Source organism: Lissotriton vulgaris, chromosome 5 (genome assembly GCF_964263255.1).
Source record: "Lissotriton vulgaris chromosome 5, aLisVul1.2, whole genome shotgun sequence".
Lineage (NCBI taxonomy): Eukaryota > Metazoa > Chordata > Amphibia > Caudata > Salamandridae > Lissotriton > Lissotriton vulgaris.
The window spans coordinates 1,933,968,539-1,933,985,589 of record NC_141693.1 but is presented as its reverse complement, the minus strand read 5'-3'; the positions used below and the strand labels follow the sequence as shown (position 1 = coordinate 1,933,985,589).

At 45.7% G+C, this 17,051-nt stretch overlaps 1 protein-coding gene and 1 long non-coding RNA gene across 2 annotated transcripts in view; both read left to right on the top strand.

Moving 5' to 3' along the window:
• Window positions 1–17,051, top strand: part of LOC147717787 (complement factor B-like) — a 590,914-nt gene that overhangs the window by 39,760 nt on the left and 534,103 nt on the right. The window contains exon 2 of the mRNA XM_086924575.1: window positions 8,405–8,635. Coding sequence (XP_086780701.1) covers window positions 8,405–8,635 — 231 coding nt within the window. The remainder of the gene's footprint in view (window positions 1–8,404; window positions 8,636–17,051) is intronic.
• LOC147717788 (uncharacterized) lies at window positions 3,897–4,301 on the top strand. Its single transcript, XR_015295819.1, has 3 exons — window positions 3,897–3,991; window positions 4,080–4,118; window positions 4,214–4,301. It is a non-coding gene; the product is annotated as an uncharacterized LOC147717788 (long non-coding RNA).

The following is a 17,051-nucleotide window of genomic DNA, read 5'->3' as shown; positions in this document are numbered from 1 at the left end:
ATAGGGTCAGGAAGTGGTTGTATCGGCTGGGCTTGGCTATTATGTGGGAGGCCCCACATTCTATTACAAAAAAAGACCCCTTTTCTAAAGAAGAGATATTGGGATTTTATAAACTCTTCCTGTAATGATACTGTAGCACGTGGCAGTTTAACCATGCAATTTTTAAATGTTAAAAGCTGCTTTAACTTTGACATGTATATGGACGAAATGGAACCACCCCAGGCACGAGCACTTTATATTCAGTTCAGGTTAGGGACTCTTCCGTTAAATGCAGGGAAAAACAGTTGGGCAAATGCTATTATATCTCCCCTGTGCCCATTCTGTCATACTGCGCAAGAGACTATTGAGCACTTTATTTTTCTGTGCCCTGCGTATGGAAGCATAAGGAAAACATGGATTATTCCAGCCTGCCAAACGCTTTTTTTCTCACTCCCCTCCAAAGCTTTACGCATATTCCGGTCAGACACAACAAAATGGCTTGTCTTTGTAATAACTAGATACCTGTTCTATGCCTGGTGGCACAGATCAAAAGTTTTATTGCAATAAGCGCTGGGGTTAGATTGGTTTTAATATATGTGTTTTCATATCTGTATCTCTATTTTTAGAATTTAAAAAATCTAACTTTTTATGTCTAATTGATTGTTTTAAGAAATGTTTTTAAATGTATTATTTGATAATGTGTGTATTTGAGATTTTATGCTGGTTATGATCATGCTATTGGTCGATCAATAATATAATAATACGGTGCACATTTATTTAAGAAAAGCACCCTGCACTAATCCTGACAACCCTTATGGTGATTTTAGTGGTCTGAGACAACCATAGAAAGCTCTCTAAGTGGTAGTGGACACACTATAGCAAAGATTCAGCAAGAAGCCAGTGTATGAGTACTTACCTTAATCCACATAGTCCTCTGGTAGTGGTGAGTATTCCTGTTTGGGTCCAAGGGGAGTCTTTCTCTTGTAACACACAATTCCAGCGTTTGTGGGCATGCAGCCAAAAAAGAAGGAAACCAAATAAAAGCGGAAGAGCACTCCTAGCCTCTCAACAGCTCTTGGAAATAACTGAGCCTAACTTGACTCGTAATCGCACTCCAGTGCGTGTACATGAACTCAACTTGGCCCCAGGGGGATGTATGTCAGTACAACGCGGTTGTTTTCAACGCGGTACTTTCCATCGCAGATTTTACAACGCAAGTTGTTACAACGACTTGCGTTGGAGGGTGCGGATTTTGGAATCTTATAATTTTATATTCCAACACCAGTCCCCGTAACAGTAGGGAAGGTGTTGGAATATAAAATTACAAGATTCCTTATCCCACAGCTCCATCCAGCGCAAGTCATAGTAACGACTTGCGCTGTAAAAGATGCGTCGTAACAGCACTGCAGGGTAACATCCTCGTTGTAAAGGATGTCCCCCCCACCAGGGTATGCACAAAGTAATGCGCTACAGCGCGAGTCCTCAGATCGGGTTCTGCCGGCAGGAGGTAAAAAAAAAAGATCACGCTTCAGCGCGAACGCAAGTCATTAACTTTATGGTTCTTGCTCTTCAGCGCGTTTTATAGATCGGAGCCTGCTGTCAGGGCGGAATCCCTCCTATTCCAGGAAAGGCTCCCTGCAGCTTTAGAAGACGTGGGCTTTTGAAAATCCAGGCAGCCGTTAAACGGCAGGCGAAGCGGAATGCAACCTTCCAGCCAGACGATAGAATACAAGTGACAAGCACCGGGTTGTTTGTGGGCTGAGCTTAAGTACAGAAAAAAGAGATAGGACAAGTAAGGACCCCCTTGGCCTTATGGGAGATGCAGTCACAAGTCATACACAGTTCCAAAAGCTTCTCATACACTCATGTGGGCTTTATATAGCGCATTCCCCACTCTACCTATGCTTAAACGTGACACCCCTGCAGTCAGCCCGCCATCTGGCCATGCCTATCTGCCCACCATCTCTGCCCGGACACCGATCACGACCGAAAAGACCGCGGCGACCATGAAAGGCATTCACTCTGAGGCCCCACAGACCCCCGCTCATCAAACCTCTACCACAGAGCCGCCATTGCATCGGTATTACAACAGACCATCAACACCACCTTCCCCAATGACTGGAAACGCGCACACCTTCCCCAATGACTGGAAACGCGCAGAAGTCAGGCCCTCAGCAGACCCGATGGACCTCAAGAACGACCGACCCATCTCGCTCCTCCCCTTCGCGGCGAAAGTCGCAAAGAAGACCGTCAACGCAGAACTGACAAGGTTCATCGAAGACAACGCCATCCTCGACCCTTCTCAATCCAGATTCCGCAGCAACCACAGCACCGAGACCACCCTACTCGCCGCCACCGACAACATCTTCACCCTCCTCGACCAAGGCCATGCTGCAGCCCTTATTTTACTCGACCTGTCAGCAGCCTACGACACTGTCTCCCACCGTGCTCTCGCGGCCAGACTACACAATGCCAGCATACAAAACACAGCATACAAGACACCGCCCTCGATTGGATCCGATCGTTCCTCACCGCCAGAAGCCAAAGGATCAGACTGTCACCTTTCCTCTCTGAACCCACGGAAATCACCTTAGGAGTCCCACAGAGATCATTACTGAGCCCAACCCTCTTCAACATCTATATGGCCCCTCTCGCCGCCATCGTCCAACAGCACGGCCTCAGCAGTCTCCTATGCTGACGACACCCAGCTCATCCTCTCCCTTACCTCCCTCACCCATTACTCGCGAGGAGAAGAAAACAACAACAACAACGCATTGTGTGCGTGTCAACATACTGTCCGTCATCTAATCTTCTAAAAAAGTTGATCCATCAGAATTGGCATTTACTTAAAGATCTGAATACTCAATTTACGGAAAGCCCCTTGTTTGCATACAAAAAGGATAAGAGCATCGCCAATTACATTGTACGAGCAGCAATCCCTAAACCAAAGACTTTGACATTACGGGACTATGTGAATCTTCCACCTATCACTGGCCACCGTAAATGCGGCACATGCCTTTGCTGTGCGTCTACCCTAGAAGGTAACCTGTTTCAACATGCAGGGATATCCTGGAAGCACGAACAATTCACCAATTGTAAATCTAAAAATGTGGTGTATGGCATTCTTTGTCCTTGTGACAAATTGTACATAGGAAAAACAGCTCAAGAAGTACGACAAAGGATGTCCCAACATAAGTCTCGAATAAAGAAAAAAGTCGTCACTGCCCCACTGGTCCAACATTGGCTCGACGAGCTACATGGGGAACAAGATCTCAAGTGGACTATAATATCTAAAATTGACCCTGACCCAAGAGGCGGAGATGTAGAGGCCAAACTACGTCAACGCGAAGCCATGCTGATTCTGAAATTCAACACGACCACGCAAGGCTTAAATGAAATGTCCGAACTATATAGTCTGTGAGATCAAATTTATCTTTCACCTCCTTGCCTCAACATTTAACATCCCTTTTTTGTATACAAATGCATCCTTTGGTCCCCAAAGATTGTTCTATTTAAGTATCTATGCAATTACCATTCCCAAGCAATCCTTCAAATGGAACCCGGAAGTGTCCAACTTGCCACTTGCGGATCACTTCAAAACAACAAGTCCCATGATTCATATTGCATGAACCCGGAAGTAGCCCAGACTAAAAGTGAGACGACCTGGTTGTACTCGTATCGCGTTTCCAGTCAACCGCGACCCAGCCTGGAGGAGAAAGACGCATAGCCTCAGGTAAACAGATCCTCTGTACACTGGGCGGGCATAGAACGTACAACTAGATACCGCCAATTGAGGAGGCTAGCGGTTCACGCAACTCGCCCGGCAACGCCACTTTTCGTTTTCACTTAATCTTTGATGCACGCAATGAGGAGCCCACAACGGCACACTTATAGCTGCTGTTTCTTGATTTCTAGATCGAGTCTCGAGGCCAGTCCTTAAAAAACCACAGAACCATTGGATGATTTGCTCTTTTGGATGCCCGCATGAGGTTTTGGATGTAATCACCTTCTAGTGAGTATCTCAGACTCTCGTCCCCTTTGAGCACGAGATTATTTTTCTTCTGATTGATGCTGAATATACATTTCTTACTTCTTTTCAGTTCATCATCATGTTCAAGCCGCAGTAATATCACTGACAGGTAACATACTGAGTGCGTATGGATGCTAAGTGAAAGTTGAGAGTCTTTCTTTCGTTTTCACTGACAGACTGTTTTTTATTTATTGTTTTCCACAGATTTATTTTGTGTGGTCCTGAAGAGAATCCTATTGAACAAACTAGGATTCGAAACGCGTCGACCGATTGAGGTGTTAGTTGTCAGTTGGCGCCACTGTGGTGGCTGTTTGGCCAGTGTTGTGGCCAAACGTTTGTAACAATTTGAAATTGTAAAACTTTATTTAAAATCGATTGTTTCGTTTCTTGGTGAAGATAAATACCCATTAAGTTGGTCTCAACTTATTCTTGATTGTAAATAGGCTGAACTTCACATAGGACAAAGACTAATTACCTTTTCTTTGACAAACAGTCAGAAATAACGCCACCAACTTCCACCGCCCCCACCCCTTTAGGTACTATTTAGTGTTCACTTTGTGTCTAGTGTCCATGTTGTATGTCTAGTGTCTAAATGTTGTTCAATGCATTTTATTGACCAATTTCCTTGTCCACGAATTTGTTTCTCCTCCGTATTATTGCATATTGTTGTGTATAGCTGAAAATTAAAACACTGAAAAATACAAACTAAAAAGCAACTTCGATTAAAGAAAGAAAAAACTAATAAATAAAGATTAACAAAAAATCTTTTTAAACTTTCCTTGACTGAAAGAGTGGTCATTTTGAGAGAGTAATTAATAGCTCTTCAACAAAAAGATTTTGTAAATCATTGCACAGTACTGGCAAACTGTTTTGTTTACTTTTAGATTGGGCGCAGCCTTACTGTGCTACACGCCAGACCCGTTTTGCTACTTGTCTGGTAGCATACAAAACACAGCATACAAGACACCGCCCTCGATTGGATCCGATCGTTCCTCACCGCCAGAAGCCAAAGGATCAGACTGTCACCTTTCCTCTCTGAACCCACGGAAATCACCTTAGGAGTCCCACAGGGATCATTACTGAGCCCAACCCTCTTCAACATCTATATGGCCCCTCTCGCCGCCATCGTCCAACAGCACGGCCTCAGCAGTCTCCTATGCTGACGACACCCAGCTCATCCTCTCCCTTACCAAGGTCCCCACCACCAACACCAGACTCAACATTCCAGGAAGGAATGCAGGACGTCCCAGCCTGGATGAGTAACAGCTGCCTGAAACTCAACTCAGAAAAGACAGAAGCTCTCATCCTCGGACCCACCCCATCAGCATGGAACAACACCCAGTGGCCCACCACTCTCGGCATCCCCTGACCCCTACAGACCATGCCAAATACCTCGGCATCATACTCGACTCCTCCCTCTCCACGAACCAACAGGTCAACGCTGTAGCCTCCAGCTGCTACAACACCCTCTGCATCCTCCGTAAGACTTTCAAATGGATCCCCCATGAAGCAAGGAAGACAGTCACTCACGCACTCATTACCAGCATGCTGGATTACGGGAGCGCCCTCTACACCGGCATCAACAAGTCCCTTCCCGCAAACTCCAGATGATACAGAGCACCGCCGCCAGACTCGTCCTCGGTATCCCTCGAAACAAGCACATCAGCCCACACCTACTCAAGCTCCACTGGCTCCCCATAGAGAAATGAGTCACCTCCAAGATACTCATCCATGCCTACAAATGCCTACACAACACCGGACCCTAATACCTCAATGACAGATAATCACCCTTCACGCACCTAATAGAAACCTCCGTTCTAGCAACCTCTTCCTTGCCGAGACCCTACACATCCACAGAGCCAGAGCAGGCAGAAGATCCTTCTCCTACATTGCGGCCAAGACCTGGAACGAGCTCCCCACAGACATCAGAAGCGCCCCTTCCCTGAACACCTTCAGGAAGCCCTGAAGACCTGGCTCTTTGACTGAAAGGATCTGCTAACCCCCCGGCCACCCCCAGCGCCTTGATACGCTCACAGGTGAGTAATGCGCTTACAATTTCCCAGATTGATTGAAACCATATACTAATAAAGTGGAATGCGAACCACGCCCAAAGTCGAGACTAGACCCAAAAGACTTAGAATGGTTGGGGACCCATGGTAAGTACCGAGGAACCCCAAGAAGGCCGTGTGCAGAGTGGAAACATGACCACATGCTCAATACAAGTCAAAGGGCTATCGACGGTTGCAGTTTACAAGAAGAAGGACCCTTCTTAGAGCCCAGTGGAAGATGGAAGGTTGGAGAGTCACCTCACCCGTGTATACCCCAGGAACCAGGATACATACACCAGGGAAGCCTGGTGCATTGTTGTGAAGTGACGTTGGTTTGTAAATCTCCATGAATCATCTTGTGTGCCCTATCTCTTCCCATTACATATTCAGGTTACTACTTCAAATTCTTTTATGCTAGAAGTACCTTTGTGTTTATTTGCTATAGAAATGCGAATGCATACCCATGTTGAATGTTCTGTGATGTTTGGACATGAGCTGAAAAGGTACCTAGCCCACGGTTAGGCATGTTCTGTGTTAATACAACATACTTTGTAGGGCCAAGAAGGAAGACAGGCAGCTGTTTGTCACACTTTAGTTGAGCCCAATTGCCTGGTTTATTTCTTGCAAATGTCATTCATCCATGTCAATTTAGTGTTACCAGGACATATTATAATGCCAAAACAATTAAGAGAAAGACCGAGTGCTGCAAGTTAGTTTTGATTTGGAATATCTCAAGCTAACTAAATATGGTGCAACTGCATATCTACCTGAACTGGCATAGTCAATAACAATGCATTGCCGTTTAGAATCTGCTTTGGAACATATGGTTCGGCTTCTGAGAGTCACTGACCTGCCGTTATTTGTAAATACAGGTATTTGGTCAAGTATCCTTCACTGGAACAACAATACCCACTTTGCAAAAATGATGTTAAGGAATTGATTCGTGTAATATTTGTCTGTAAAATTAAACGTTGATCTCTCCTTTGTCCCCTGTTTTTAAAACATAATGTAACTTCTGAATTTCGTTCCCTGTCTTTTATACTGTCACTTGCAAATGGTCAAATATGCTACAGTATATTTACATTTTTAAGAGAGTTTTACTTCTGTATGGATGATATATTAACAAAGGCACTGTTGATGTTTATATGAGTTAAATTATGTGGTTTTTATATCTTTCTATTTAAAAGTATGGTTTGTGTTGTTATGTTTATCTTAGTTGAGATCAATATCACAATAGATACAATAAACTGTGATGTTTTCAGCAGACAGACGTTCCATTTCAATAGCATGGAAGGCCTCATATTAGTATTTAATAATTAACTCTAATCCACTTCCCAGATTATAAAGTCGGAACATCAAATTCTAAAAGTTCTTTGTTACATCTTCGAGACTGGACTCTAGCATAAAAAGATTTTAATAGTTTACACTCCTCACATTACGCAGACAGTACATGTGCTACTGGTACATGCAGAAATTGGAATCACACTTGGGGGATATTTACTAACTGTAGAGCTCAAGAGGATAAGAGGGAGGGTGTCAGATCTGAAAAATGTTTAAGATGTTGATAACGAAAATACATCTTTAGTATTCATGGATTCATAGGATCCACTCTGTGTCATAATATCAAGGTCAATAATATTGACATATATCAGCTACTAGCATATTGTCAACATAAGCATACATAGGTACGTGTAGATTTACAATTCTTCACTCCACACATCAGTTTGCATTGAAAATATGTTGGTAATTGATCCAGTGGGTGGGAGACCAAGCGCCATAACAGGCGACCAAAGCAATGACGTCAATAAAATAGTAAGTTGATAACCTTGTACAATTCTACACCACTCATGTTTCACGACAACATAAAGATACAAGATGGCTGACAGCCAGAAAGCAATGATTTTTCTTGCTGCACATGATATCATTCGTGCAGAGGTTATGAAACCTGAAAAGACCATAGAGGTCTGGTAAAAGTATGGGGAAGGTTACCAAACACCACAACATTGCAAGGCGTAGATAGGAAGATACATGTTTACTAAAATAAATAATACATTTGAAGCAAAAATATAAATTAAAAAAACTGAATTTATTTGACTTATGTGTACAATCTTTAATGATCTGTTTGGGAAAATAGGCTAAAATTAACATGGACATAACTTTAGATCTTACTTACGACAAGGATAACCACTACAAAACAAGTTTTAATGCAGGCAGATGGTGAGGATCTGGCTCTTGCTTAGATTAGGCTTTAGAGTCCTCTTTGGCATGAAGACCCAAGTAATGAGTTTTTAGCCACATGCATTGATTTCTCCAGCATTCTTACACTAACATGGTTTTAATTCCTCAGGGGCAGAAGGGCTTCCTGCTACACCATGCAGTCTGACCGGCATTGAGATTAAAGGTGGCAACTTCACTATAGTCTTATCCCAGGGACCTCAACATACGAAAAGACTGAAGTACAACTGCCCAGACGGAATGTACCCTTACCCTGTACTTAGCAGGACATGCAACCGTGCTGGCAAATGGTCAACAATGAAATCTCCTAACGAGGAGACAGTTGAGAGAGCGATCTGCAAAGGTAAATTCCAGCTGTGTTTTTTTGTTTCCCATGAAGACCAGTTCATGCTCTGTAACTCTTTTTAGGGGCTGTGCATCCCACAATCATCCTTCCCTTGCTACATTCAGGTTGATGGCTATTCACTGATCAAACAATCACTGTGTGACTGAAGGATAAATTGAGGAGTGCCCATCTCCTCACATATACTGGAATCCTCAGTGGATTGCGTTGAAAATAAATTGTCTCTCCCTCCACACCCTAAATCATGGGAGGGGTAACACTCTAGCATCAGGATTTGTATCTCAGCAGATTCTTAAAGAAATCCACTTTCACGACCCTCTGCATTTCCTGTAACTAATTGCACAGTTCCGTGATTGGATCCTACTCATCTCAAGTACTGTTTTGGGTCACACAAGATCCGTTTATTTCTAGCAGTGCCCTGAATCACCCCACAATCAACCTTCCTGGGTGCTCTAAACCAGGGGTTCTTAACTTTTCGACTACTGAGGACCCCCACTCAATCATTTCTGGAACCCGGGGACCCCCACGGAATTATTATTGGAATCCGGGGACCCCTACTGCTTCATTATAGTGAGGGGAGACATTTTGATGATTTGAAACGCAAAACAATAAACAAAAATACAGAAACAAGTTTTCATCAAACAAATACACAAATGATTAAATATTTAATTTACAAACAAAAATAAAAAGATGTAACTTTTTTAATTTGAATGGGAAGGTTGGAGCTTTTCTAAATCCAATTGAGGCCACTCATCATCTATCATCATATTCTGTTTGACACATTTGCACTGCTCCACAAATAAAAAATTATTTTTTTTGCCTCCATTTTCAAATTACTTTGGATTTACAGAATGCTTAAAAAAAATAATTATACATTTGTTTTTTTATTTATATATATATATATATTATTAATCTTTTATTATTTAATTTTCTAGCTAGTCGCGGACCCCCTTAGAAGGTTTCGGGGACCCCTAGGGTTCCCCAGGCCACAGATTAAAAACCACTGCTCTCAACCATCACACAACACCCTTTTTTCTGTCTCTTCCTTCCTGGAGTTACAGGTGTTCTGGATACCCACATCTTTATTCATCTCCCTCCCCTCTGATTATGCCCCTCCACACTTTTCATTCTACTTTTCAGTTACTCAAAGAAACCATATCCTATTTTCTGCAATTGTGCCTCTTGACCACATATGAAACAATCCCTCACCTACAGGGGCAACAACTCAGATTGTTTCCTCTTCTAGTTCTGAATATGGAAAGCCAAATCAGCCTGCAATAAGACACCCTGCATCTCCTTTGACTACTATCTCCAACACCACACTTCATGGTTGGGACAGCCTAAGTCAGTTATCCGCTTTTTGCACAAAACCTTGTTCATCTAGATCTGTTTGAAGAACCGCTTTTCAATTTTTTATCATTTTCATTGTACATACTGCTGAATTGGACTTCACTTTAAAACGCTTGAACTTGAACCTGAATTGCACTTAAATCAAAGGGACGAGGGATCAGCTAAAAACATTTCTTTTGTGTATTAGGACAACTAGAGGTGCCATTTTTGGTAGCGTGCTTTCTGTTTTCGATCATATGTATATAATAGGGCACCTTGCGCAGATACGTGCAGCAGGCATGCCAAAGGCAAGCCTATCTGTGCCATTCTGTGTCCCGATAGCAGCCAGCACCAGCCATGCTGCCCCTACGAATCTCAGTAAGGGCCATATGTATAAACATTCCGTTTTGCGATTTCTAAATAGCGATTTTTTAAGGAATCGCTATTTAGAAATCGCAAAATGGTATGTATGTAGAAATTTGCTTCTTTTTAGCGATTCCTTAAAATTCCTTAATTGTGATTAGCAAATTGCTAATCGCAATTAAGGAATAATTTCCCATTCATTTCTATGGGCCAGGAGGCCCATAGGAATGAAGGGGAAATTTGCGATTCGCAATTTGCTAATCGCAAATTGGGAATATTTTCAAGGGTGCAGGGGTGTCCAAAGTACACCCTGTTGCACCCCTGAAATCTGCATGGGTGCACATGTGGCGCACATACATGCCCTAAGGCATGAAAAAATATGCATTTTGAAAGGAATTCGCAACTTACCACCAACTAGAAGTTGGCGGTAATTTGCGATTCCTTAAGGCCAATTTGCGAATTTTTTTGGCTTCTTACATTGCATTTAAGGAATCGCAAAATTTGCAATTCCTTAAATGCAATCGCAAAATAAGGAATCACACATTTTGCAATTCCTTAATTTTAAAGCACATTTCCTTCATACATACCATTTGTCCAAATTGCATTTGCGAAGTCAATTTGGCTTGATACATATGGCCCTAAGTAACACAACTATTCAATATGGTAAAGATTTACTCATGAGTTTTGCACCAAAGTCAGTTTGTATGAGGACAGATCCTTTGAACCTATTTGCCAGTAACAATCCATGCTCCCACTGTAATTTTCAGTCCACATCTTCACTTGGAAATTATGCCGTAGCTCCATTGCAGAAAAATGCTAAGGTGTAGTTTTCAGTAGGCATGAATAATGCTGCTCTATGTACAAACACTCTGATAATATTCACAACCGTCAAAGTGAAGTTAAGCCTGACTTACTCTTTTTGACAGAAACTTGGCTTTCAGAGTCCTCTAATCCAGCCATTACATCGGCTATTCCAAGTGGTTATAAAGTTCATAGAAAGGATCGTCTGTTGGGAAGGGGAGATGGCATAGCTGTAATCCTCAGGGACAACCCAGATTGCCGGATTTTCGAAATTGAGATTCTAAGGAGAGTTGAGGGATTTTTTTTAATTACCCTGTCTCACCAACACTCCCTGTCATGACTGCTATTATATAGACCTCCTGGGCCCGCTGGCCCTTTTTTTAAATCCCTGGGAAATACAATAGCAGATCTAGCACTGAGATACTATCAATTCATTGTTCTAGGTGATTTTAATCTCCATATGCATAAGATCGACAATAGAGAGGTAGAGGGGTGCCACTCATTGAATTGCTTACCGGCGCTGAACTTTGCTGGCCGGCGCTGAACTTTGCTGCTGCTACTGTGGAGGATTTAGAGCTCTACAGGCTGTGCTGACGTTGGGGCTGAAGAGGGACGATAGTAGCACTGCACTCGCTTATCCAGAGTGCTACAGCCTGCTACTTCACCGCTGCGGGACTGCGAGGCTTTGAATCAGCTGTTGCCTCTTCCCGCAGCGGCCCCGCCCCCCTACTCACGGAGCAGATAACTTTTCGCGGCACCCGCTTCGCGGGTGCCACTCATTGAATTGCTTACCGGTGCTGAACTTTGCTGACCGGCGCTGAACTTTGCTGCTGCTACTGTGGAGGATTTAGAGCTCTACAGGCTGTGCTGACGTTGGGGCTGAAGAGGGACGATAGTAGCACTGCACTCGCTTATCCAGAGTGCTACAGCCTGCTACTTCACCGCTGCGGGACTGCGAGGCTTTGAATCAGAGGTTGCCTCTTCCCGCAGCAGCTCCGCCCTCTCAATTGTTGGAAGCCCCATAAGTAGTTAGAGCACAACGCGGAGCGGAACGCGAGCGGGACGAGACCCGGACGAAGACCAGACAAAGAGCGGGCCCTCTGTGGCCCTCAGTGGCTAAAGTAGGCTGGGCTGGGCCCTCTTATTAATTTCTGTTTACACAGAGATATTCTTCTTTTACAATCCATTGACTGTATGTAGACGTTGGCGATTGCTGCTTATTCAGTGACTTTTATATGCCTCCGATTGATTGACACTGTGATTGGAGAGTATTTGATTTATATATCTTAACTTGTTTACGGGTATTATATATTTCTCTACTCCACATATTTTGATATTAGTTGCAATATGACTGCTAAAAAGCTAAGATCTGGAAGACTATTGGGGGGAAGATCAACAGCTAAGACCAGATCTAACCCACTCCGAAATAGGAATGCTTCAACCATTCAGTTGAAAGGCCAAAACCAGATTTTCCAGCTCTGGGAGAAAGCGGTAGATAGGGTACCCCAGGAAAATACTACTTCTAATAAGAGCGTCTCCTTGATTTCATCACCTAACCCATCGTTTAACCATCATCCGAAGGAGGTAGAACCGGGAACTCTTGGTTTAAGTTCATGTACTATTGTGTGTATTCCTATGGCCGGGATGCCTATCACCCCCTCCCAACACAATCCCCAAGGATGGGAAGACGGACACAGTTCTTGAACTTTTGGAAGGCAGGAGGGAGTTACCCTCCCGGCCGTATTTATTAAAATATGAAACAAAATTAAAACATTAAATTAACAGTTTCATATCATGTACAATTTTTCCTTTATACATTACGATGTTTATTGGCTAACCTTAACAAATCTCTAATACAAAGGTTCTCCTAGCCGAGTCTAAACATCCTGCAAATGCATACTCTCTAAATAAAATTGTACATCCTAACATTACGGGCCAACGGCAAGGTCGTAACCGGTGTCAGATCCCTAATACCAGAACTCCCCCCTTCACTTGTGAGGGGCGGGCGCACAGAGGACTGTACCTCTGTGCCAACTTCCAATTTCCCTTGTCTTAGCGGGGGCCCCTTATTTAACTCAACGCCATCTTAGTGGTCGTCCGAGGACTCGTGTGAGGTGTCTAGAAGGTAGCGTAGACCCCCCTCCCACCCCACACTGCTTACCACATCCGCCGTCGCGGATGTCCTGGCCCCGGGAAATTCGTAGGAGGGGCCCGTAGCCGCCTCCTCCCCTGGGAGGGGCCTATGACCGCCTTCCCTTTAGGCGACCCCATACTTAGAGGGTGCCGCCTCCCCGTGTGAGGGGCCAATGGCCGCCTCCCCCCGGGCGCTCCCATCCATAATGGGTGGCGCCCCACCTCTAGGGATCTTCAAATTACTGCTCACCGATCATGACCTTACCGCCACAGGCCGGATAGTTGACCGGCTATCCGGACCCCCCACAAACTCCTACTAAAGGTCATGAATTCACAAACCCCTTAACCATGCTATGCAGTCTCCTATGAGTAAGACATTCCCCTCCCGGGACAAATGGACCCCATCTTCGAGATACATGTGGTCCCCCCGAATACATCCATGTGGAATACAATGCAACTGTCCTGAGCGAAACAACCTACTAAGTTTGTTATTGACTTTCTTTACTGAATGATTCAAAGCTGCCACAGAGAGGGCCCCCCGCCACACCTTCCTGGGGATCATGTGTGACCATGCTATCGTGCACCCTGGAACCCTTCTCGCCAACCAACTAACAGTGGATAGAATTCGCTCGAGTAGTACTCGTCGACCAACGGTCACCAAATCATTGCCACCCAGGTGTACTATGATTACAGACGGCGGTGACCTTGTCCGCCCTAACAGTCCCTCAATAAAACATTGAAATTGGTCAATACAGAGCCCGCCCCTTCCGTGGAAGGTCACCCTGTACCCGTATTCCCCAGCCACGTGAATCATGTCACCTGCTTTGAATACGTCCCCGGCACGCCTCACCTATGAGTGGCCAACGACCCACACCACTCTTCCCTCAGCCGGTGATCTTTGACCGCTGGTCCCCAGGTGTCGGGTCAACTGCACAGTCCGCCCCGCAAAGCCTGCTCGCGAAACTGTAAACCAAACAGAAAACAAGAAGCATGAGTGCATGACATTGGCTTCACAACATGTGCAACCGCACATACCTTTTATAACAGTTCGAGGACCAACGTCCCAATTGTTTCACTTCTTCAACACTCAGACCCCTGGCTGTAGCCTCCGTAGCAGCCCCTATCCGGAAGGAATGGGTCCCAAAATCGCTCGGGTCCAAGCCCGCTGCCGCAATTGCCATTGTTAGCACCCGCTGAAACTGAAACCTAGTCAGTGGGGTGGCATCGGTGTGTCTCAGCAAGCTTCCCCCCCATGATACTGCCCTTTGCGCTAAATATTCCTCCACGCATTTCACTGGGCACATGGGGGATCCTTGAATGCGCTGGACAACAATACTGTCCCCGATAGCTCCCTGATCGGTTTTGGACCTGGCTATTGTGACTACCATTGAATCACCCTTGATCAGAATGTGTTCTCGACACAGACCTCCCCCCGTATCCTGCTTATTCTTCGCCACCAGCTCGCTTACCCGCATAGCCCCATGGAATGCTAATGCAAAAGCAGCCCGGAACAGCACTGTCTCTGACTGGGATGAACATGTCGCAGGGAGTACGGACATCAACAGGGACAACCTTTCTAGCCCAATCGGGCGCCTCTCGTCCATTCTGCGACCCTCGAGGTGTTGCCACCCACGCAGTGCCTTCTTTACCAGAAAGGACGATGTGGGATCCTTGATGCCATGCACCTGCGCCATGAAGGCAATGGCGGCCCGATGCCTATTGGCCGTTGCCGCTGATCGGCCTGCCTGGTGGAGTGACACTAGAAACTTCAGGACATACTCCTCCTGCCCCCAATGATCCCCCCTAGCTGGACCCAAAAATGACCAATAGGAACGGAACGCTCCTTCGTATGCCTTCCTTGTCCTGGGTGCTAGACTTGCTCCCACGAGGTCCTGTAATCCGGGGCACCTAGTGACCAGAGAGCTTCGGGAAATGGTGCCGCCACCAAGTCCGCGGAAGGTAGATAACGCCTGAAGGCCTGCATGTGGGAACGAGAGAGCGCATCAGCCGCCTGGTTCAGTACACCCGGCACGTGTCTTGCCCTAAACTGGACGTTTAGTCTCATACACAGTAGAACAATTTCCTTCAGTAACCTCAAAATCCACTTGCAGCGTGCTGCCTGATTATTGATACATTCGACCATGGTCATGTTGTCGGACCAAAACACCACTGTACGATCACGAAACCCATCCGGCCATGTCTTCAAGGCCACAAAAATGGGGAACAGCTCCAGAAACCCAATGTTACCTGTGAGCCCACTGTCGTGCCACCACATCGGCCATGTTTTTGCCGACCATTGATTACCGAAGATGGCGCCAAATCCCACACTCCCCGCTGAGTCGGTCCATAAACCCAGCTCCTCGGAGGAAGCTGGTGGCTTGTTCCACACGACGCGACTGTTGAAATCCGCCAGAAATGCCAACCATATGCGCATATCCTGGCGAACCTCTGCAGACAGTCTTGTGCGGTGGTGCCCTTCCTTGAGACCGACCATGGCTTGTGCAATAGAGCGGGAAAAGGGGCGAGCCATTGGTATCACTCTAAGGGCAAAGTTAAGCTGGCCCACTGCTTGTTGCAACTGATGGAGAGTCACTTTATCTTTGCTGATGCACAATTCCAGAGAGGCCCTAAATTTCATTACTTTTTCCCTGGGCAAACGGAAGCATCCCTCCACTGAATCGAGCTCAATTCCAAGAAACTCGAGAGAAGTAGATGGGCCCACAGTCTTCCCTGGTGCCAATGGCACACCGAATCGTTTCATGAGATTGCAAAATTCAAGTAAAGCCTGTGCACATTCCGTGTCACCGGCTGCCCCCAAGAACAAAAAATCATCTAGGTAATGCATAACCTGTGTATAGCCCGTAACTCTGGTGAACGCCCATTGCAAAAAACAACTGAATTTCTCAAAATAAGCACAAGAGATGGAGCAACCCATTGGGATACATTTATCCATGTAGTAGCGTCCTTGAAACACAAAACCTAACAGACGCTGATCCTGAGGGTGTACCGGGAGCAACCAGAACGCTGATTCAATATCTGATTTAGCCATCAGCGCTCCGGGCCCCAGGCGATTCAACATGGCGACGGCCTCATCGAAGGATGCGTACCGCACCGAACAAACCCCTGGGTCAATCGCATCGTTCACCGAAAGACCCCTAGGAGCCGACAAGTTATGAATTAACCTGAACTCACCTGGGTCCTTCTTGGGGACTACTCCCAGCGGTGAACAAATGAAGTTAGCGACTGGTGGATGCCCATATGGGCCAGCAACCCGGCCACGGGCAACCTCCTTTGCAATCTTAGCTTGCACCACCGCCGTATTCTGCTGAACCGACAGTTGGTTCTTACACTGTGATTCCCCCCGAAAATCCCCCGCCGGGATGTGGAAACCATACGAGAAACCGTCTCGCAACACCCCAGCGGAAACATGATCAGGGTATTCATTCAGCCAAGGGATCATTGCCATGATGTCTATGGGGGTAGGTAGTGGTGCCCCTTGGTCGACATTAGACCTGTTTGGCCCCTCCTCTACCCCCTGTCTCACCATTCTTGGCTCTGCACGAACTCTCAGGGTGAGAAGATTGCCCGCACCCCGCACACTCATGCCTGAACTTACATGTCCCTTGTGGCCTCGTGCACTTGCCTCTGTTAAAGCTCCAACAGACCCCTTTCCTACCCGCGTTCCCACTACTCCTTGGTTGTTGGTCACTATTGGTGCCTGCTCGAAAGGGCGCCGCCGAATAATGGCGGGAGGGCTCCGCCCCATTCCCGCCAAGCGAAGACGACTTCG